At 40.2% G+C, this 23,934-nt stretch overlaps 1 protein-coding gene across 1 annotated transcript in view; it reads left to right on the forward strand.

The window, feature by feature from the left end:
• MAOA (monoamine oxidase A) overlaps positions 1 to 23,934 on the forward strand; it is an 83,473-nt gene that overhangs the window by 14,633 nt on the left and 44,906 nt on the right. Inside the window, exons 2-3 of the mRNA XM_086387091.1 lie at positions 2,651 to 2,745; positions 14,833 to 14,970. Coding sequence (XP_086243217.1) covers positions 2,651 to 2,745; positions 14,833 to 14,970 — 233 coding nt within the window. The remainder of the gene's footprint in view (positions 1 to 2,650; positions 2,746 to 14,832; positions 14,971 to 23,934) is intronic.

Here is a 23,934-nt window from a genome sequence, read left to right on the forward strand (position 1 = left end):
ACTATATCTATTAATTCCTTAAAGGTTGCAAAATGTTGATATTCTAATTATTTCTGTCTTCACTTATTAGCTAGCATACTTTTATACAGTGAAATCTCTCTTTGTTAGCTACCTGGTTACTCTGAGGTTCAGTGCAAAATGAGAAGATAGGATGAATGCCAAATTCTTTTTTTTTTTTTTAATAAATTGATTCCTTAGTATTTTCCAAAGGTGACCAATGAGAGTTTTTATTTATTTATTATTATTATGAGTGAATTTAAGCCATTACAGCTGGGGGGTTGTTGTTGTTATTGTTTTGGCCATGCTGCACAGCTTGCTAGGATCTCAGTTACCCAACAAGGGATTAAACCTGGGGCATTGCAGTGAACGCCCAGATTCCTAAACACTAGGCCACCAGGGAACTCCTTGCAGTTGTTTTTATTTGATACTCAAACTGTTCCATCTTTGGCCAGTGGGAGTTCTTATAGAGAGGTTTCTGAGCCGTTTTGTCACGATCCTAGTGGTCTCTGTTAGCCTCCTTGCTCTCTGTTATGATTTGATGTTCCAGACCCATCTTATACATTTCCTGCCCCAGATTTCTACTTAGTCTCATTGTTCTTACATCTGAATTTCCTTATTCCTAGGCCCCAAATCCTGGATCACAGTGATAGCAACCTGATTACTCATTTGCTTTGTTTCACATTACATACATAATGGCCTCAAAATAACAATTCTAAACCCACAAAATGATTACTGATTAAAATGTTTGCAATTCTTTTCTGTTTTTAGGATATATACCATTAGAAATGAACTGTCAAGTTACTGGGCTTTAAAATCACTAAGAACAGTTCCTCTTCTTAACCACTTGTACACATGTTTAGGTATCATTTTATTAATCTTATCTCTGGTGTCATTCTTATTTCTCTTTCACCCTAATATTCTGACTTTTTTTTCTCCTTGAAGTATGTTTATCTATGTAGTCTGCTTCATGTTTTTTTTGTAATAGAGAAGTATAAAGATAACTAGGTATAAGACAGAAATTGAAGTACAAAAAAGGTAGATTTAAAAATGTGTATACACGCCTTTTTTTCCTTACTCTGTGAGCTGAGAGGTCTTAGAAACATGATTCTCTAGTAGCAGTGGGCATGCTTAGAGCCCAGATCTTGGTTTCTAAAACTGTTCTCTAATAAAAGGAACCAGTGCTCACTGGAGAAATAGCTGATTGTAGGGCCGGACAGAGAAAGATGAGCCTGGTGCATCTTGTGATACTAGAAAGTAACGAAGTCCTCAAATACATGCATACACACAAAATGCTAAGTGGTCAAAGCTGAAACAATTTGAGCAACAAAATAAGTAACATAATATTGGATTATAACCGAAACTACAAAGCAACTGTCTATGAATCCATAAGGATTTAAGTAAATGGTTAAATAAATAAATAATTGGGGGAGAAGAGACAAATGTCCTGTGCAGATGAATTTCAGATAATTTATGCCCTCAGAAAAGGGCATGGCAACCCACTCCAGTATTCATGCCTGGAGAATCCCCATGGACAGAAGAGCCTGACGGGCTACAGTCCATGGGGTCACGAAGAGTTGGACACGACTGAACAACTAAGCACTCCACCCTCGAGGAAGTAGGACATAACTCTCTACTTCTTAAGTGCAGACTTTACATAGACTTCCTTCCAAAGAGTATAGCATGGGAGGGGAGAGAAAAGAGTAGCTTTACAGTGGAGAAACCTGGCCAAACACTACCTCAGCCTCAGTGATCAAGATTAACATCAGTGATAAGTCATGTTCATGCACCCTTGATATAATGTTAATCTACAACATTTGCCTCTACTTTTCTGGTATTAACTATACTGGGGTTTTTTTGTTTGTTTCTTTCATTTTGTTTGATTTGGTTTCTTACCACTTGGCTTGTGGAATCTTAGTTCCCCAACCAGGGATTGAACCTGGGCCACGGCAGTGCAACCAATGAGTCCTAACCACTGGACCACCAGAGAATTCCCTTACTATACTGCATTTAAAAATCTACTTTTTATGAACGTTTTTATTTATGAGTGAAAGCCTGTACACAGCTTTGAGCAAATACATAAAGTATGAAACGTGGTTCCTGCCTTTGGTAATTTTTAATCTAGTTAGGAAAACAAGATCTAGCTAGCATGTAATCCAGATATAAATAATCAGAGGTCATTATAGGGGGGTTTAAATTGAGTAAAGTACAGAGATACTGTGGGCTGGTGTGAGGTAGGGCGAGTTTCCAGGAAAACACTTCTGTTTATACAGTCAGGATTTCTAGAAGAGGGGGATGATAAGGGTTGATTGAGGGGTTCAACAGATTCTTTTGCGTATGATTTGATTATCACCAAACCCATATATATATATTTTTTTTTTAAATTATTACATTTTAACCAACCTTATGATAGATAATAAAATTAAATTATGATACATAACATAATATATTCTAGATTATAAAATTTCTGTGATTACCTCAGTAATCACAGTGAGGTGATTAGATAGAATCACAAAATTTATTAGATAGGACAATCAATGAATTGTATATGATGTTTTGCATTTATATTATATGTAGACCTGCTTAAATCTTCAGTGTTTCACATTTAGATGTTAATATGTTCTTCGACTTTTTTTTTTTTTCCCCCTTCTAGGATTATCTGCTGCCAAACTCTTAGCCGAACATGAAGTTAATGTTTTGGTTTTAGAAGCCCGGGAGAGAGTTGGAGGAAGAACATACACAGTGAGGGTAAATGATTTTGATACCTACATAAATACAAAATCTCACACAAACTAGAAGTGGGGTCATTGGAAGTCCCAGAGCTGGGGGAAATCTCATGAGTGTATGCAGTTAAGCCATTGATTGACCGTAGTCCTAGACTACTTTATTAAGCATCTGTTCTTTTCAACAAATACCCACCAAAGAGTGTCAGCCTCTGACCTTCAGTAGCTTGGATTCTAGTGAAGAAAACAAACGTGGACAAATAATTTCAATACAGCATCATCATTTCCATACCAGAGACCTAAATAGAGGATATAGTATCTCAGGTGAGGTAACGTTTAGCTGGACTTGAAGTGACTAAAGCTTCACCACACACTCACACACACACACACAATAGAGATTCCTTGTTTATTTATCCAAGGACACACAACTTAAAAGAAGTGTGACCACAGAAAGCAGAGGCAAATGTAGCATGTTTCTGTGCAACTTTATCCGTAGTCCTTGTTCTCCAAGAGGTGCTCTGCTGACAGAGGCACTCTTTGCTCAGGTGGGGTCAGTGAGACATGAGACAGAATCCCAGTTCTTGCTACATCACAGCCTTTTAATACTTAGGCTTACATCACCATTTTGGGGAATATGCAAGCTAACTGGTGTTTACAGCTATTTAAAGAAATGGTTGCAGGTTGTTGGATCTGTGAGATCTGATCAAAGTATACAGGGAAGGATCTAGGGTGGGAAAGAAATAAAGACAAAGATGGAAGTTGGAGAACATGCAGATTTGAGCATGGGGCCAGAGGCAGAGAAGCCAGAGAGGAGCAGTGGAGGCAGAGGAGGAAGACCAGATTGGGGCAGTGCCATGAAAATCAGTAAAGAGGATGGGATGATGAATAGAATCAAATGCCAGGGGCATTTGACACAGGATGAAAGCTGTTAAGAGGCCCTTGTATTTGGCTTTTAGAAGGTCATTAATGAGCCCCTTTGCTAGAGCACACAAATTGAGCATTAAAGGCTGAGGATTGACAATAGGGACAAAACCAGACTGTTGAAGTGACTGGAAGGAGAGGAAGCATCTGATTAGAAGATGTATCAGACTTATAATAGAATGGCTTATGCAGTGATAATAACAATGATTTAGGCAATCCAAACATTCAGTCCTTTTACATAAGAAGTCTGGTGGTAGGTAGTCCAGGCTGGTGCAGAGGTTCAGCTTTGCCAGCAAATCTTTACGATCTCTCTGTCTTTCTGCCCAGCCATTCTTTTCCTGTTGGCTTCTTGCCTAGTGGTAAGCAGATGGCTTCAGCATCTTGCAGCATCAGGCCCTCACTCAAGGCAGGAAAGGGCGTGAAGAGCCGGCCCAAGTCTTATCTGCAACAAAGCCTTTCTTTTTCCAGAAGACCCCGTGAGACATTTGCTTTAGTCTCATTGGTTAGATTTGGGGCACACAGCTACCCTCAGCTGCCAGGGAGCCTGGGAAAACAAGTATTTAACATTTCCAGGCTGCATAATAGAAGCAGGCATGGGAAAAGGAACATACATGGGTATAAAATAGTCAACCAACATCTAAACAAGGATATTGTACTGGCTCTTTTCAGTCACACCAAGCCAAGCTCCCCTTCTGTCCGTCACTTTCTGCCTTTTCAGATGTACAAGGATGTATCATAGGCCTATTTTTACTTTGCTCAGCTCTAAGAGTATCCTACAGCCTTGCTACTCAAAGTATACTGTGAGCCACCTGCCTGGGACCTGGAGCTTGATAGACATGCAGAGTATCAGGCCCTGTCCTAGACCTGCTGACTCTGCATTCTGACAAGATCCTTAGGGGCCCCTACAGAAGTGCTGCTCTTTGCTGTAGGCTCGCTTGCTTTAAATTAATGTGAATCTACATAAACTGCATTTGAAGCATTTGAGTACCTCCTCAGAGAAGGCTATTAGTCTGGGAGTGAGGAGACTGGGACTCTGACCATTGTACTGGCCTGACACCCTGTCTTGGGTAAATACTATTAGCACTTTACACCTCAGTTTTCTCATCTGGGCAGTGGGATATAAATGGGCTTGAAGCTCCCTCCAACTTCAGGTTCTAATTGAAGGTAGTGTGTTGTAGTGCAAAAGAAGGATTGCATATTCTGCCTGTACCATCTTAATAGATATGATTCATCTGTCATTTTCTGAAGAATATTCCTTCATTTTGGAGATAGGTATTAAGTTGTCCCTTTGCCCTACTTTGCTTATCTCTAAAACCTTTTTGTTATCAAATAGGAGCATCAGTCATATTGTGGATTTTTCAGTTCTCTTTTGGCAGAATTTAGTTTTTTTTTTTTTTAATTGAAGTATAGTTTCCCTGGTGGCTCAGATGGTAAAGAATCCGCCTGCAATGTGGGAGACCTGGGGTCAATCCCTGGATCAAGAAGATCCCCTGGAGAAAGGAATGGCTACCCACTCCAGGATTCTTGCCTGGAGAATTCCATGGACAGAGGAGCCTGGCGGGCTATAGTTCATGGGGTTGCAAAGAGTCAGACATGACTGAGCGGTTAACACACACATTGTTCATTTATAATATTATATTGTTTTAGGTTATAGCATAGTGATTCAGTATTTTTACAGATTATGCTCCATTAAAAGTTAATATAAGATAATGGCTATAATTCCTTGTGCTCCACAATATATCCTTGTTCCTTATCTATTTTATACACAGTACTTTGTATCTCTTATTCCTATGCCCCTAACTTGCCCCGCCTCCCTTCTCTCTTCCCTCTAGTAAATACCAGTTTGTTTTCTATACCTTTGAGTCTAGAAAAAGTTTCTTTGTGCAAGGGAAATGAGAATTCCAACATGCTTAGCCCCATCTATGTTATTGCCCCAGGCTGCTTTTTCATGCTGCATCATTTATATATATCAGTGGCATACATGAAGTATTGTGTATTGAGTATGATATTAAAATTCCCTTTCAGAATGTGAGAAATTAACTCTGAAATGCTGAGAAACTAGGACTTGACATCTATAAGATTTCAAATGAATTCAAATGAATAGAAGGGGTAAAAAGGGCTTTACAAAGCAGGGACAGAAATGGTATTTAATCAGAAACTGAACCGAACGTTGTTACAGTTGCTTCTACTAGCATAATCAATTAGAGTGTGGAGAGGAGATGCCATAAAAATTACTCTGAATCTTTAACTACTGAAATATCAAATTTGATATTGTCCCTTGGCAGTGGTTCAGCTACATCTTCTATTCATTCAAAACTTCCCAGTTTGTGCTAGCATGATTCCCCCATAATTCTTCAGGACCAAATGAATGAAGTTGAAATGCATGCAAGGCTACCACAGGGATGGTGTATTAGTTTTCCTAATATGGTTGTGTGTTGGTGGCCTCTTCAAAGGGCCACAGGGATGGTGTATTGGTTTTCCTAATATGGTCCTGTGTTGGTGGCCTCTTCAAAGGCTGAGTTGTTGTTCAGTCACTCAGTTGTGTCCGACTCTTTGCAGCCCCATGGACTGCAGCACACCAGGCTTCCCTGTCCTTCACCATCTCCCAGAGCTTGCTCAAACTCATGTCCCCATTGAGTCAATGATGCCATCCAACCATCTCATCCTCCGTCATCCCCTTCTCCTCCTGCCTTCAATCTTTCCCAGAGTAATGAGATCCAAGCTGAGATCCTAAAGACTGAAGGGCAGCATAGCAGAACATGGTGTTACAGTTCTACTGTCTTCCTGCTGAAGCTGGGGCATCTCCTTTCCAGTGTTTTCACTTTGTAAAGAAAGATTCTGTAACGTCTCATTCTTTTTACTGCTTCACTTAGGATTATTTACTTTAAATAGTGTCAGCATTCTAAAGACATCCTGTTTAGAAACTCCCAAGAGTTCTCTTGCTGTCTTAGTTAAATTTATTGGACTTCTGACTTCAGTTTTGTTCTTCACAGTTTAATAAGGATGTTGGAGACTGGAGAAGGTTTGGAGCACAACACCAGTAGTTAGTAAAAGGGAAGATTAGGTTATGCGAGGGACAGAAGTCAGAGGAATACTTCATTTCTGCTGTTATAGCAGAATGACTGACTGTCCCTCTTAAAATAAGTAAAATGCTGAATAAAATATATTGTGCTACCTTGAAGTGAGAAAATTGCAGATCTCCTGGATGTTAAACATACATCTCAGACCTAACACATCCAAACTGAATTTCTTGTGTTCCTCATCAAGAACACTATTCCTGCAGCCTTCCCCATAAGGGAGGATGGCAACTCCCCCAAACACCTGGAATCATGTTTAACCCCATAGGCCCTACATTCATTCTGTCAGGAAATTCTTTTGGCTCTGCCTTCAAAATATATCCAGAATTCAACCTTACCCTCCACTTCCAGGGCTACCACCTGGTAGCAGCCACAGTCATCTCTAGGGAAAGTGAAAGTGTTAGTCGCTCAGTCGTGTTCAATTCTTTGGGATCCCGTGGACTGTAGCCCACCAGGCTCCTCTGTCCCTGGGATTCTCCAGGCAAGAATACTGGAGTGGGTTGCCATTTCCTTCTCCAGGGGATCTTCCTGACCCAGGGATTGAACTCACATCTCCTGCATTGCAGGCGGATTCTTTACCGTTTGAGCCACCAGGGAAGATTACTGCAATAGCCTCTTAACTACTGTCTCAGCTTTTACCCTTGCCCCCTAAAATCTACTATTAGAGTGACAGCCAGAATGAGCTCTCAAACCTAAGTCAGATCTTGGCACTTCTCTGCTTGAAACCTTCCAAAGGCTCCCCTTTTCATTCAGGGTAAAAGCTGATGTTCTTTCAATGCATTGTGAGGTGTTCCATGACGTGCCCTCCCTGCCCTTGACTTCTCTAATCTCATCTCCAGTTCTCTTTCCTTTGCTCACTCTTTTCTAGACAGATTAGTCTGTGTTTTGTGAACACATCAGACACGTTTCTGCCTTAGAATCTTTACACTGGCTCTTCTGCCAGGAATGTTCTTGTCCCAAATAGCCAAATGGATAACTCCCTCACCTCCTTCAAGTCTTTATGAAAAGATCACCTTTTTTTGGAGGCCTACGTGTTGCTTGTATTTGAACCTGAAATCGTTCCTTCTCTCCTCTGTAGTTTCAATCTGTCTTGTCATTCTCTAGTTTTTTCTTTTTAAATGTTATCTACTTCTAAGATATTTACTTATTATGGTTCTTGTTCAATTTCTGTCTCTTCCTACTAAATGAAAGCTCCTTGAGAGCAGAGATCTTTATTTTGTTCACTGATATAACAGAAGCGTCTTGATCTATATGTGGAACCTTGTAGGAACTCAAGATATAGTTATTGAATGAACTAATGAATCCCCAAAGCAAAGTAAAAACATGAAGCTTAGGAATGCAGTGAGCTCAAAATTTGACTTTCACCTTGAATGCCTACTGAACCCTGAAGACTTTGCAGTTCCACCAGGATGGATGTATGGCATGCAGGGAACAGGAGATAAAATCCTCACTCTGTCAAAGGTAGGAAAACACTCCAAATTGGAATCCCCTGTGGTATACTCTGTACGTGAAAGCAAAATAAATCTTAGCATTCAAAAAGGGATAAAAATAAACCTTGCCTTCATCCGTGGCTTCCATCTAAATTCACACTATGTGGCATGAAAAAAACCTTAGAATATATAAGGTATCAAGGATGCTGGCAGAAACAGACTCAATTCCTGTCCACCTAGGACAAATAACTTAAACAGAAAAGGTTCTAAAGAAAACAAACGACTTATAGTCAAAAGTAACAGAGCCAAAAAAAAAAGTGACAGAACATACAAGGAAGCTAGGCACTAAAAGAAATGTGTAAAAGAGTAGGCCTGAGTGTATAACCTCCAAACAAGTAGAAGAAAAAACTTCAAAAGAAAACCCTTAATCCCAAAGAAGGAAAGAAATCAGGCAGGAAACTGTTAACAGTGGGATAAATGGAAAGCCATAATAAGTAAAATTAAGACATTTTAAAAGAAATAAAATATAAATGGGTTAAACTCAAGTTAAAAGGAGGAAATGTCAGAATAAAGAAAACTTTAACTGAAAGATAGAAAAAGAGATAGTGTACAAATACTAATCTAAGCTGTTTTAACTAGATTAATACCAGACAAAATAAGGTTTAAACAAAAAAATGTTTCATTGAATTAATTATCAGTACAATAATGATAAGAGACCTGGAAGACCAAACAGTTCTAAACTTGTATATCCTGAATAATGTAGCCTCAAAATATAAAGCAAAAATTGATAGTAATCAAACATAAATGCCCAATAGACTAGGGGATTTTTAACATACTTTTCTAACTTAATAATAAATGAAGCAAACAAAGGCTGAGCACAATTAATCTTTTTCTAATGGACATATATAAAACATATTACTTAACAGAAGACTATATGTTTTTTTCATTCTGAAATGAAAAATCTTTGAAGATCAACCATGTGCTAGGTCATAAAGTAAACCTCAAGGATTGATACCATATAATCCATTTTTTTACCACAATACAGTTATGACAGAAAGATAACTGAAAAGAATTCCAGTTATAGAAATTAAAACACAGCAAAACTTTTAGAAACATTGATTTAGAAGAAATTGTAATGGAAATTTGCAAACACTTAAAACTGCACAGTAATGGAAATACTAAAATAAAGTTGTATAGTTAAAACCATATGAGAAGAAGATTCATAGCCTAAATTTTTCTGTCAGAAAACGATAGAAGGCTCAATATGAATAAGCTAAGTGTTCAAGAAATAGAAAATTGAGTGTAAAAAATCCAAAAAAAGGAGCATAAATCAATGATATATAAAATAAATACTCAATAAAAATGATCAGTAATAGGTTGATTTTTTTTAAGTCTTATTAAAAGCTGACATGTTTGCTAAGATTTTTTAAGAAAAAGGAAAAGGCGAGATCTCTAAAAAAATAAAAGGGATGAAAATGAAGATATAACCACTGATGCAATAAACAGTAAATGAGAAGAGGAGGTCCTGAATTTTACAGCAATATTTTTGACACATATGAAATGTATATATTATGAGAAAATATAATTTATAAAAATTAGAAATAGAAAATATGAGTAATGCTTTAGCCTCAAAATAAACTAAATCTGTAGTTTAAGTTTTTCCCACAAAGAAAACACTAAGCCTAGATAGCTCTACAGGCATGTCCTACCTACTGTTCAAAGAAGAGATTATTCTGTATATATATGAGCCCTTCTAAAGAACAGAAGAAAGTATAATCACTAACTTATGAAATTAGCAATACTGTAATGCTGGAAAACAGACAAGGGCTGGAGAATAGAGGAGACTCCTGGGGCAATCTCAGTATCACTTATAAACACAGATACAAAAATTCTAAGCAAAAGGTTAGCAAAGCATATCCAGCCATAGAAAGATAATATCAGATTATATTACCCCAGGAAGGCAAGGTTCTAGGCATTCAATTTTGTGGAAATAGCAGATAAGGTAAATTGTCCCAGCCCTCCTACTACATACAAGGATACTAGACAAATTACACATAGACACCACACACATACACACACACACACACACACACACACACATCTTCAAAGCACCAGAGAGCTGACAAGGTAGTGAAGAATCACTAGACCAACATCCAGAAAACATTGACTTGCTTTTCCCTTGGGGGTGGGGAGGTGGGAGTTTGCTGATTACTATAAAAGCAAGTGAGAGACTGAGTAGTACTTCAAAATGTTAACAAAGCTAGGGCAACTGAAGGGCAAGTCCAGTTCAGTTTAGTTCAGTTCAGTTGCTCAGTCGTGTCCGACTCTTCGCGACCCCATGAATCGCAGCACGCCAGGCCTCCCTGTCCATCACCAACTCCTGGAGTTCACCCAGACTCACGTCCATCGAGTCAGTGATGCCATCCAGCCATCTCATCCTCTGTCGTCCCCTTCTCCTACTGCTCCCAATCCCTCCCAGCATCAGAGTCTTTTCCAGTGAGTCAACTTTTCGCATGAGGTGGCCAAAGTATTGGAGTTTCAGCTTTAGCATCATTCCTTCCAAAGAACACCCAGGACCAATCTCCTTTAGAATGGACTGACTGGATCTCCTTGCAGTCCAAGGGACTCTCAAGAGTCTTCTCCAACACCACAGTTCAAAAGCATCAATTCTTTGGCGCTCAGCTTTCTTCACAGTCCAACTCTCACATCCATACATGACCACTGGAAAAACGATAGCCTTGACTAGACAAACCTTTGTTGGCAAAGTAATGTCTCTGCTTTTGAATATGCTATCTAGGTTGGTCATAACTTTCCTTCCAAGGAGTAAGGAAGGAAATTTTAATTTCATGGCTGCAATCACCATCTGCAGTGATTTTGGAGCTCCAAAAAATAAAGTCTGACACTTTCCACTGTTTCCCCATCTATTTCCCATGAAGTGAGGGGACCAGATGCCATGATCTTCATTTTCTGAATGTTGAGCTTTAAGCCAACTTTTTCACTCTCCTCTTTCACTTTCATCAAGAGGCTTTTTAGTTCCTCTTCACTTTCTGCCATAAGGGTGATGTCATCTGCATATCTGAGGCTATTGATATTTCTCCCGGCAATCTTGATTCCAGCTTGTGCTTCTTCCAGCCCAGCATTTCTCATGATGTACTCTGCATATAAGTTAAATAAGCAGGGTGACAATATACAGCCTTGACGCACTCGTTTTCCTATTTGGAACCAGTCTGTTGGTCCATGTCCAGTTCTACCTGTTGCTTCCTGACCTGCATACAGGTTTCTTAAGAGGCAGGTCAGGCAGTCTGGTATTCCCATCTCTTTCAGAATTTTCCACGGTTTATTGTGATCCACACAAAGGCTTTGGCATAGTCAATAAAGCAGAAATAAATGTTTTTCTGGAACTCTCTTGCTTTTTTGATGATCCAGAGGATGTTGGCAATTTGATCTCTGGTTCTTCTGCCTTTTCTAAAACCAGCTTGAACATCTAGAAGTTAACGGTTCACATATTGCTGAAGCCTGGCTTGGAGAATTTTGAGCATTACTTTACTGGTGTGTGAGATGAGTGCAATTGTGTGGTAGTTTGAGGATTCTTTGGCACTGCCTTTCTTTGGGATTGGAATGAAAACTGACCTTTTTCAGTCCTGTGGCCACTGCTGAGTTTTCCAAATTTGCTGGCATATTGAATGTAGCACTTTCACAGCATCATCTTCCAGGATTTGAAATAGCTCAACTGGAATTCCATCACCTCCACTAGCTTTGTTCATAGTGATGCTTTCTAAGGCCCACTTGACATCACATTCCAGGATGTCTGGCTCTAGGTCAGTAATCACACCATTGTGATTATCTGGGTTGTGAAGATCTTTTTTGTACAGTTCTTCTGTGTATTCTTGCCATCTCTTCTTAATATCTTCTGCTTCTACTAGGTCCATACCATTTCTGTCCTTTATCGAGCCCATCTGCATGAAATGTTCCCTTGGTATCTCTAATTTTCTTGAAGAAATCTCTAGTCTTTCCCATTCTGTTGTTTTCCTCTATTTCTTTGCATTGATCGCTGAGGAAGGCTTTCTTATCTCTTCTTGCTATTCTTTGGAACTCTGCATTCAGATGCTTATATCTTTCCTTTTCTCCTTTGCATTTCACTTCTCTTCTTTTCACAACTATTTGTAAGGCCTCCCCAGACAGCCATTTTGCATTTTTGCATTTCTTTTCCATGGGAATGGTCTTGATCCCTGTCTCCTGTACAATGTCACGAACCTTCATCCGTAGCTCATCAGGCACTCATCAGATCTAGTCCCTTAAATCTATTTCTCAGTTCCACTGTATAATCATAAGGGATTTGATTTAGGTCATACTTGAATGGTCTAGTGGTTTTCCCTACTTTCTTCAGTTTAAGTCTGAATTTGGAAATAAGGAGTTCATGATCTGAGCCACATTCAGCTCCTGGTCTTATTTTTTGCTGACTGTATAGAGCTTCTCCATCTTTGGCTGCAAAGAATATAATCAATCTGATTTCAGTGTTGACCATCTGCTGATGTCCATGTGTAGAGTCTTCTCTTGTGTTGTTGGAAGAGGGTGTTTGCTATGACCAGTGTATTTTCTTGGCAAAACTCTATTAGCCTTTGCCCTGCTTCATTCCGTATTCCAAGGCCAAATTTGCCTGTTACCCCCGGTGTTTCTTGACTTCCTACTTTTGCATTCCAGTCCCCTATAATGAAAAGGACATCTTTTTTGGGTGTTAGTTCTAAAAGATCTTGTAGGTCTTCATAGAACCATTCAACTCAGCTTCTTCAGCGGGGCCCACCGAAGTGTGTGTTTATGGAAAGAGGTGTTTGTAAACTCCTTGTGCTTTGGGTTGGACTGCATCCTAGCACTAAAGGAGAACAGTAAAATGACTAGGTCATGTTGCATTTCAACCTGCTTTCAAATCATCTCAGGCACAGAAAATGCAATAGAATTATCTAGTAATGTTAGCATCCCCAAGTGCTGGGTAGAAGCAGACATAAATCCTCTCTGAGAAAGATATAATCCTTCCAGGATTCAGATTATTTCTGCATTTCTAATGTTCAATGAGTGGCACACAATAAAAAATAATCAGGCAGAGGACTTTCCTGGCAGTCCAGTGGTTAAGAATCTGCCTTCCAATGCAGGAGACTCAGGTTCCATCCCTGGTTTGGGAACTAAGATCCCACACGGTGCAGGGCAACTAAGTCCATGGGCCACAACTAGAGAGCTCAGCCAAATAAATATTAAAAACAAAAACAACTGGGGAAGGCAAATTTCATGTTGCTTTAACCAATAAATAAATAAATAAAATAGGATCAAGAGGCCACCAGTTTGGGCTGACTGAAGAGTTTATCTGCTGGAAATCAGAAAGTTCAGTTCAGTTCAGTTCAGTTTAGTCGCTCAGTCGTGTCCGACTCTTCGCAACCCCATGAATTGCAGCACGCCAGACCTCCCTGTCCATCACCAACTCCCGGAGTTCACTCAGACTCACGTCCATCGAGTCAGTGATGCCATCCAGCCATCCCATCCTCCATCGTCCCCTTCTCCTCCTGCCCCCAATCCCTACCAGCATGAGAGTCTTTTCCAATGAGTCAACTCTTTGCATGAGGTGGCCAAATTACTGGAGTTTCAGCTTCAGCATCATTCCCTCCAAAGAAATCCCAAGGCTGATCTCCTTCAGAATGGACTGGTTGGATCTCCTTGCAGTCCAAGGACTCTCAAGAGTCTTCTCCAACACCACAGTTCAAAAGCATCAATTCTTCGGCACTCAGCCTTCTTCACAGTCCAACTCTCACATCCATACATGACCACTGGAAAAACCATAGCCTTGACTAGATGGACCTTTGTTGGCAAAGTAATGTCTCTGCTTTTGAATATGCTGTCTAGGTTGGTCATAACTTTCCTTCCAAGGAGTAAGCGTCTTTTAATTTCATGGCTGCAGTCACCATCTGCAGTGATTTTGGAGCCCAGAAAAATAAAGTCTGACACTGTTTCCACTGTTTCCCCATCTATTTCCCATGAAGTAATGGGACCGGATGCCATGATCTTCATTTTCTGAATGTTCACCTTCAAGCCAACTTTTTCACTCTCCACTTTCACTTTCACCAAGAGGCTTTTTAGTTCCTCTTCACTTTCTGCCATAAGGGTGGTGTCATCTGCATATCTGAGGTTATTAATATTTCTCCCGGCAATCTTGATTCCAGCTTGTGTTTCTTCCAGTCCAGCGTTTCTCATGATGTACTCTGCATATAAGTTAAATAAGCAGGGTGATAATTAGGCTTCATAAATCTCTGGGTGGCCCTCCCAGCAACAATCCCAAAGAAAAGCACAGATGACCTAAATGCTTTGAAGAAGACCTAGATGGGCAGGATGTACTATAGTGCTCTTTACTGTTTGTGCATGTTCTTGGCGAATTGGCCTCATCAATAACTAAACAAATGGGATTGCTTAGTGATGTCATATGGGATTGGAGGGTCAGTTCTTGAGGTGAAAGGATTGCTATTTTCAGTGGTCCTTTGAAAGAGAGATGTAAGGCACATTTAAACTGTAAAAAATAAACAGGTTCTTTTTGTTTTTATGAGACTTAGCAACATATATATATATATATATATATATATATATATATATATATTTCTTAGAGTTCTAACCAAAGTCTTCTGGCCACTTTTTCTCTTTCTACAGAATGAACATGTTGACTACGTAGATGTTGGCGGTGCTTATGTAGGCCCGACCCAGAATAGGATCTTACGGTTATCTAAGCAACTGGGTTTAGAAACTTACAAAGTGAATGTAAACGAGCGTCTTGTTCATTATGTCAAGGTAAGCCTGATGTTTTACTCAAGTGTTTTACTCAGTGGGGAAGCATTTTATTTGGGAAAACATTTGGTTTTGTTTTCAGTTTTGTTTTTTTTTTTTTTTTGTCAAAGCAAGCACAAAAGTAGGTTCTCAGCTTTAAAGTAGTATTCTGCCTTGCTTTCCTTCTTTTTAAAAAAAGTCCTTGTGGACTCCTGCAGTCACTGAAAGTGGGCATTCTTCAGCTTGGTTCTCCTCCACCTCACCCACTGTGGCCCTAGAAGGCCACACCCTGCCTCTAGTCCAGCTGGAATAGGGGTGCAAGGCTCTCAGCTTCCTTTATTCCCATCCCTCTGGGGCTGAGGGAAGCACCTGAAATAGACACACACACACACACACACACACACACACACACACACACAGTCCAGGCAGCTCCTGAGGCACCTATGAGGCAGTTCTAAGGCCCCAAGGAACACAACAGTTTGAGGCCACTTAAGACTCTAAATGGGTCATTCATCCTCATCCTTACCTGACATTTCTTTCCACACTTTGATCGTTTTCTCTGCACCTAGCCATGACTATTGGGAAGTCTAGCTCAGTTGTGCAATTTCCTACTGTTTAAACAAGAGATTGTCTAAACTCAAAGTGCTGCTATCCCCTCAAGGAACAGCAGCTGTTGCCCATGTTATTCTTTCTTCCTGAAGCCAAACATGGAGCAGATGGAGTCTGAAAAAGAGCCTGGAGAAATCAAGTTTCTGGTCTGATACTGCAGCCCACTTCCTGGAACTAGTATCACCAGAGCAGGGGTCAGTTACTCCTAATGCCAGGATTCCCACACCACTAACCATATCACTTCTCAACAGATGCATCACCCAACCCCCAGCAATCATGTGGGTGTGCCATCTTCAGGGCCTTTCAGAGCAGAGATTTGAGGATCCTTGAATGTACATATGGACACTGATGCCCAGTTGGTGAGGTCAGGAATCTTGGGAAACTTTGATTAGCTGCTTTGGGTTTGTTTGTTATGCTTGGGGAAGTTTGGCAGTCAGACCAATGAGAAAAGAAACCAGCAGCCTTTAGAAAAACTGGTTTCAGAGGTCAAGGAAGAAATGGAAAAGTATAAAAAAAAATTTAGACAAAGTAAATTTATGAACACTGGCTTCAATAGGCCATGATCAAAAAGGAAAAACTCCTTTGCTTTCCCACTTTGTCTTCTCTGCACGGCATGATGTTTACCTGGACTAGTAAGTAATAACAAAGGTAAGAGTAATAGCAACTGTTAAATAACATGTATTGAGCACTTTGACCTGTATTATCATATTTAATGTAGGGAGAGAAGCCAAATCCTTTGTACTACTCAACTGCTAGTTAAACAGTCATCTAAATTTACTGTCTAGTCCATCTAGGACTCAAATGAGTCTGGTAATTATCTTGGAACCTGAGCAAATTTATACTCCGCTTTATAGAGGAAAACACTGAGGTTCAGTGAGGTCAAGTGACTTGACAGAAGTATAAAACTAGTAATGGTCTACCTACCCCCTGAATATACGTGCTCTTTATGAATTTTAGGATTTACTTATATTCTTAAGATGCTAAAGACTGTTCTTTTAATTTAAGACGGTCTCATCTAATGGAAAGGTGGAGAATAGATATGCTGTTAGGAAATTCCGTAGCAGTCCAGTGGTTAGGACTCAGGACTTTCACTTCCATGGCCTGGGTTAGATCCCTGGTTGGGGAACAAAGATTCTACAAGCCATGTGGCACAGCCAATAAATAAATAAACACTTACCATTAAACCATCCTCTCACATACTTTAACCTGCCAAGGAGCACCTATTTTCACCCAAGGTAGACTACAAAGTTAAGGTAAAAAAAAAAAAAAAAAAACTAGGGCACCAGTTAAAGGTTAATTTATTTTACCTGAATGAGTGGCTTTCTGCTAGTGTTTCTGATAAATCACATCATTTCTGCAATGAGAAATACGCAAGGTAGTGGATGTTTTTATAATGACCAGGAAACTAGAAAGTGAGGAGGCCGGATTAGGGAAAGAGCAGGCAGATATTTAGCTATTCCAGATAAGATGATAATCAACTGTATGTGCTTAGTCGCTCAGTCGTGTCCAACACTTTGCGACCCCATGGACTGTAGCCCGCCAGGATTCTCTGTCCATGGGGATTCTCCAGGCAAGAATACTGGAGTGGGTTGCCATGCCCTCCTCCAGGGGACCTTCCTGACCCAGGGATTGAACCCAGGTCTCCCGCATTGCAGGTGGATTCTTTACCGTCTGAGCCACCAGGGAAGCCCAATTAATTGTATAGCAAAAAATAATTCCACTTATTTAAGACTATCTCCACTCTTAGTGTTATGTTTGCTTCTAGGGAGAAGAAAGGACTTTTCCTGCCAGCATGGTCATGAATTGGGCCAATAATGCAAATTGTTTATGTGACACTCTACATTAGCTCTCCTCACAAGCTCAGCTTCTGTAATCTAATACAGTATATTCTTTTCAGTAAATAACACTGAAATGAAGTGGGCAAATAACTGGACGATTGCGGCTGTCTAGTTAAACCAAGCCATATTATTTATGATCCAGATTGCTCCAGCTCTTAAATTTTACTAATCTGCAGCCTTCAAGAATACCTCCATTGTTTCTTCTGTCAGCAGACTGTAGTGCATTCAGTTTCCACCTACTCTAGGATGATTTTCACTATTCACCAGAGAGCTACTCTTGACCTTAGCTAGATTGTGTTTACGGGGCAAATTTTGATTGTGTGGTCCCAAGCCTGAGCCTCTGAAGCACTGGGGATAGATGCTGGGTGGTGTTTTCCACTCTCTCCCTTCCCCAAGAGGACTAAGTTTACCTGCTTTAGTGGGATCTTGGTTCCCCAGTTTAGTTCAGTTAACTTCAGTCGCTCAGTCATGTCTGACTCTTTGCGACCCCATGGACTGCAGTGTGCCATCACCAAATCCTGGAGTTTACTCAAGCTCATGTCCATTGAGTCGGTGATGCCATCCAACCAGCTCATCCTCTGTTGTCCCCTTCTCCTCCTGCCTTCAGTCTTTCCCAGCATCAGGGTCTTTTCAAATGAGTCAGCTCTTCGCATCAGGTGGCCAAAGTATTGGAGTTTCAGTTTCAACATCAGTCCTTCCAATGAATACTCAGGACTGATTTCCTTTAGGATGGACTGGTTTGATCTCCTTGCAGTCCAAGGGACTCTCAAGAGTCTTCTCCAACACCACAGTTCAAAAGTATCAATTCTTCAGCACTCAGCTTTCTTTATAATCCAACTCTCACATCCATACATGACTACTGGAAAAACCATAGCTTTGACAAGAAGGACCTTTGTTGGCAAAGTAATGTCTCTGCTTTTTAATATGCTCTCTAGGTTGGTCATAACTTTTCTTCCAAGGAGCAAGTGTCTTTTAATTTTATGGCTGCAGTCACCATCTGCAGTGATTTTGGAGCCCAGAAAAATAAGTCTGTCATTGTTTCCATTGTTTCCCCATCTATTTGCCACGAAATGATGGGACCAGATGCCATGATCTTAGTTTTCTGAATGTTGAGTTTTAAGCCAACGTTTTCACTTTCCTTTTTCACTTTCATCAAGAGGCTCTTTAGTTCTTCTTCACTTTCTGCCATAAGGGTGGTGTCATCTGTGTATCTGAGGTTATTGATATTTCTCCCAGCAATCTTGATTACAGCTTGTGCTCCATCCAGCTCATCATAGAAATGATATACTCTGCATATAAGTTAAATGAGCAGGGTGACAATATAAAGCCTTGATGTACTCCTTTTCCGATTTGGAACCAGTCTGTTGTTCTATGTCCAGTTCTAACTGTTGCTTCTTGACCTGCATACAGATTTCTCAGGAGGCAGGTCAGGTGGTCTGGTATTCCCATCTCTTGAAGAATTTTCCAGTTTGTTGTGATCCCAACTGGGGATCAAACCCAGGCCCCCGGCAGTGGAAGCATGGAGTCTTAACCATTGGACTGACAGGGAAGTCCCTATCTACTTCATTTTTAGAAGGTTCTTATGGTTATGCTAAATTCATTCGTTGTTTCAGTAAGTAGTCACTGGACAATCAACTGTGTACCAGATATTGTTCTAGGCTGGATATAGACTGATGGATACATGATTCAGGTTCCTGCTCACATAGAGCTTGCCATTTCAGGGGAGGAAATAAGTAAACAACAAACAGTAAATAAGTAATATTAAATAACATTTCTGCCTGTATTCTTCATGGATCTTGAGAATAGAGTTGCTATTCTAGCTCTGGTTTAGTAAATCTGATTCTCATATCATAGTTTCCTGACTGATTCCTACAGTGAACAGGTTTTATATATGTTGTGAATTTGATATGGCTTTATTTGGGAGACTGTATCTGATTTGTGAAATCAGAAATTAATCACGTCTTTAACCTAAAAGGTGGCTTTGAGGTGGTGTCAGCTAGATACTTTAGTTTAAAATGTACTCTATGGATCTCTTCTTTTGGAATGTGTACAGGAAGCAGGTGGACTTGAACATCTCTTGGACTGACTGATTGATTACTTGTGTTAGTAAAGAAAATGCACCATCTTTGCAGTTGTTTTATGAGTTACTTTCATTGAGTTGTGGAGACTTTGGGGTTAAGTTTTGCATTGCCGCGTCTTGGAAAAGGAGGAAGAAATACTTCATTTTCTTTTCTTTTGCTTTCCATGGGTTTCTCCAGACCATAACAATGCAGGTAGGGTATCAAGAGGGTGAACACTGCCAGAGATGGAGCAAGGCTTTTTGCAGGGACTGCTTTAAAGGAGACACTGATATTTTTACGCATTCTCACTTTCTGCCTGCTTTTTGAATCCTCCTTAAATAAAAATACAGACTAGATAGACCACACATTTGCTTTTAGAGAATGATGTGATAAAGATTTGTTTGAAACAGTCTAGTTTCCTGATAGTAACAGTTCACCAAGCAATCTTTCTGAGTATTAGTTCTGTTCTTCCCACACATTTACTCCATGTTTCTGTGCCAACGACTGAAATCAAAGGCTTTTCAGAACGTGTGTGTTCTGGAATGCTAAGTAATTTTCTTTGTTGTTGCTAAGAGGTGAATTTTGTTTTTGCCAGTAGGCTGTGTTGAAAGCAGAGGATGTGTATTTCTTTTTTGTTAGTTTGTCTTAATGCTTGCCAGATATAACTGCGACTTTGACCCTTTGCTTCTAATAAGGTGTTTCTTTTGGATCGGGGACATATATTTTTAAGCCGCTTTTAACACCTTTCCATACCAACTCACAGAAGTCTTTTCTTTTGTCTTCAAAGAAAGTTATGCTTTCACTTTCCACCCCTCTCAGTAGGAAACCCTAGGAGCCAAAAGTTTTAGGCTCTTGTAGGGATGTCGATTGTCCTGTCTTTGCCTCATTTCTTTTAATCACCTGAATTCATCCCTCCTGATTCCACGCATTGGTGTTGCCTTCTATCTGTAATATACATATATCTGTGTTACCTCATTTGAGCTTACTTGATCCTTTGAGGTAGTGCATTATTTACCCCATCTTACACATGAGAAAATTGAGGCTTAGAGAGTTTAGGAGCCAAAGTGGGGCTTTCCAGGTATTGAACTCAGGTTCTGTGAGTTACATCACACCATTCCTTATTCTGTGGGCAGAGTTAACTTGTGAACCCCTTTAATAAACTGCTCCGAGATACAACAGGAATCATCTTACCCCAACAGGCTTTAGAGTCCTCAGATGCCACTTTGGCAGTAAGGGCTCCTATGGATTCCAGGGGTTGGTGTGGAGTGGGTATGCCTAGGAGTCATATGTGGCGCCATTCACCAGGGTGGCCTCATCTCTTGTACCCTTAGCCATAGATCTGGTCCCCCTCTGGTCTTCGGTGAGGACTTGACTCCTGAGAAAGCCCCAGGCTGCCCCAGTTAGGCTCAGCAGGCTGAAGAGGATGGATTTTGTTATTGTGTTAAAATACTAAAGCTAAAAAAAATAAAATAAAATACTAAAGCTAGAGGCCTGGGACATGGCTTAGAATTGTTGGCTATATATTCTTTTTTATAAGTGACTTATGTAAACTTATTAGTCAACGTATCATCAATAAGAGTATTTTATTTTATGCCATTGTACTCTGCCTGGTTTACAAAAGAAGAAAAGAGGATTTAAAGTAATTTGTATAAGTCAGAGTAGAAGATGAAAAAAGACAATTAGGTAAGGACAGGCAAGTGGTAATGGGCTTGTGTTCATGATAAGAAATTGTTTTGATCATAGAAATGAAGTAATACAAAAGGGATGTTTTTCTCTAAATTCAATTATACATAGGATTTTAAAAGCAGAAAGACTAAAAATATTCACATATTTTCACTCTGTTCTATCAAGTATTCAGTATAAAGAAATATAGAAATAGCTTGTAAGAAATAGTTGCTAGTAGTTTCCATTCTTTTTTTCTTCTGTATTTTAAAAGGCTTCATATACTTCTTGTGGATCATAGGAAAGCTTAATGACAAATTACCCTTAAAGCCTTGTGCTGTTTAGAAAGTTAGGTCAGCGTTAACCATTTTCTCAATATACAGCAAAGTCCAATTAATTATTAGATTTTTCCTTTTTATTAATTAAAAAAAATTGTGATAAAATAGACAAGGCAGTGGCAACCCACTCCAGTACTCTTGCCTGGAAAATTCCATGGACGGAGGAGCCTGGTAGGTAGGGTGCAGTCCATGGGGTCGCTAATAGTTGGACACAGTGACTTAACTTTTAGTTTTCACTTTCATACATTGGAGAAGGAAATGGCAACCCCCTCCAGTGTTCTTGCCTAGAGAATCCCAGGGACAGGGGAGCCTGGTGGGCTGCCGTCTATGAGGTCGCACAGAGTCAGACACGACTGAAGCAACTTAGCAGCAGCAGCAGCAGACATAACCTAAAAGTCACCATCTTAACCTACTTAGGTATGTAATTTAGTGACATTAAGTACATTCACTTTTTATATTCCTTTCATTCATTTTTAATAGGAAGTAATTCACTACAGAAATCATTTTTCTAGCCATTCATTGAGAAATAGTCTAGAATCACCCACCCGCCTTGGACTGGCCTTCACTGGCAGCATAGAAAGGGCAATAGGTCACACACAAAGCTTTTCTGTCACTGAGGCTATGGGACTTTTCAATTACCTCTTCAAGTGGGACTCTGGCATTTTGGTTAATCGCAAAAAAGAACTTGTGAATAGAATGAAACATTACAAAAGCAGCTTCCTCAAGAGAGACTGTTCTAGTCTCCATGATTACCCAACTCTGGGAGGTTCTGACCTTTCAGGACAGAATGTAGTTTCCAGCTAGAGATCTCCCCCTGCCTCCCCACTCCTTGCTTTCTACTTCCTCCCTGAGTAGCCCCTATTCCCACCCCAGAGCACACACCCAAGTATCCCAACCAGAAGGCTTAATCATTCAGTTCAGCTCAGTTGCTCAGGCGTGTCCAACTCTTTGCAACCCCAAGGTCCTGAATTTTTTAACTTTTTTTTAATCTTGTCCAGTCTGAGCCTCCCGAAAAAGGGAAAGTTCACTTGTCCCACTGGCCCAGCCAGAAAGTCTTTTCTGTCATTGCCCTGTCTTGCCGCTTAACAGGATCAGTAGCCCTCTGTCTCAGGTGTGGGCTCCAAGCCTTTTCACTTGTATAGCAAACTCAGTGAACGGATACCTTTTGAAAACCTAGTGGATCTCAGTAAGTGACAGTTATCCTCACTTTAGAGATAGGAGAAAGTTGTAAGAACGTTAGTGTCAGTTTGTGTGCCCCATGTACAATGAGGCCAAACAAACTGAAAGGTCAGAGTTTGGAGCAGAGAAAGGGTTATTGCAAGGCCGTGTAATGAGCTGGGTGGGCGCGTGCCCTAAAAAGCCCTGAGCTCCCTGAAGGGTTTTGGCAAAGCACTTTTAAAAGCCAGGTGAGGGAGGGGGAGTCACAGGGTCTGTGCAGTTTGTGCACAGTTCTCTGGCTGATGGTGAAGCAGCAAGGCGTGTCACAGGGGCTAACATTATTAGTCCTTAGGCTACAGAAGGCCTGGGGCTATATGCTTCTGGTGCTTCCATTGTTGGAGAGGGTGTGTCACTAAGTTGTGTCTGATTCTTTCCAACCCCATGGACTGAAGCCCGCCAGACTCCTCTGTCCATGGAATTTTCCAGGCAAGCATACTGTAGCGGATTGCCATTTCCCACTCTAAGAAAGGGGGAAGTTTATAGCATCTATAAAACAACTCAGGAAATGTTCATCAAGTACTATTATCTAGGTACTTCAGAGAGGAGCTAAAGCAGAGAATATGGGGGAAGGCCCGTCTCAGGAAGGCCCCATAGCGTCTTGTTCAGTTATAGGAATGTAAGTATTTGGTTCCAGGTCCTACAAGAAGTGAATGAGAGAGACAGACAGACAGATAGGCAGATGTGAAAGCCTAGTTGATAATTACTCTTAGTAAACACAGAACTTGGAACTGAAAAAAACCAAATAATGAAAATAATGTTGATACTTTATATTTGAATGGTCCAGTATTGTTTTCATAGTACTTTATTGTATTTTTTGCCTTGTGATTGGATTTGGTGCAACTGGAAGAAGAAAATTCTAGGTGGGATCGCAGAAAATTTGAGTGTTAATTATTGTTAAATGTAATGAATACTTTGCTCGCAAAAGCTGTTGAGCTGAGTCCTCTTCATTTCAAAGACTTTGCTTATGTCAGGTTTTTCAAACTAAGAGAACAATTACCAAACTATTAGTACATTTGCTTTCATTCCCATGGCTCTCATGTAATTTGTCAGACTCAGATGATACACAGTGAACCTCAGGCTGAGATTTAATTTTGTGTGTTTGCCAAAGTACCCAGTGGCCTAGTTTCCACAGTCATATCCAGCAGATAAACGGCTCTGAAAAAAAAATCAGGCTTTAGAGACATGGTAGGAAATCACCATCAGCTCACACTTCCTGACCAGCAGAAGGTGATAAAGTAGACCCTGGGGCATAGCCGTGGGTGC

Source organism: Bos grunniens, chromosome X (assembly GCF_055505025.1).
Source record: "Bos grunniens cultivar Pamir isolate PY7600 chromosome X, Bosgru_T2T1.0, whole genome shotgun sequence".
NCBI lineage: Eukaryota > Metazoa > Chordata > Mammalia > Artiodactyla > Bovidae > Bos > Bos grunniens.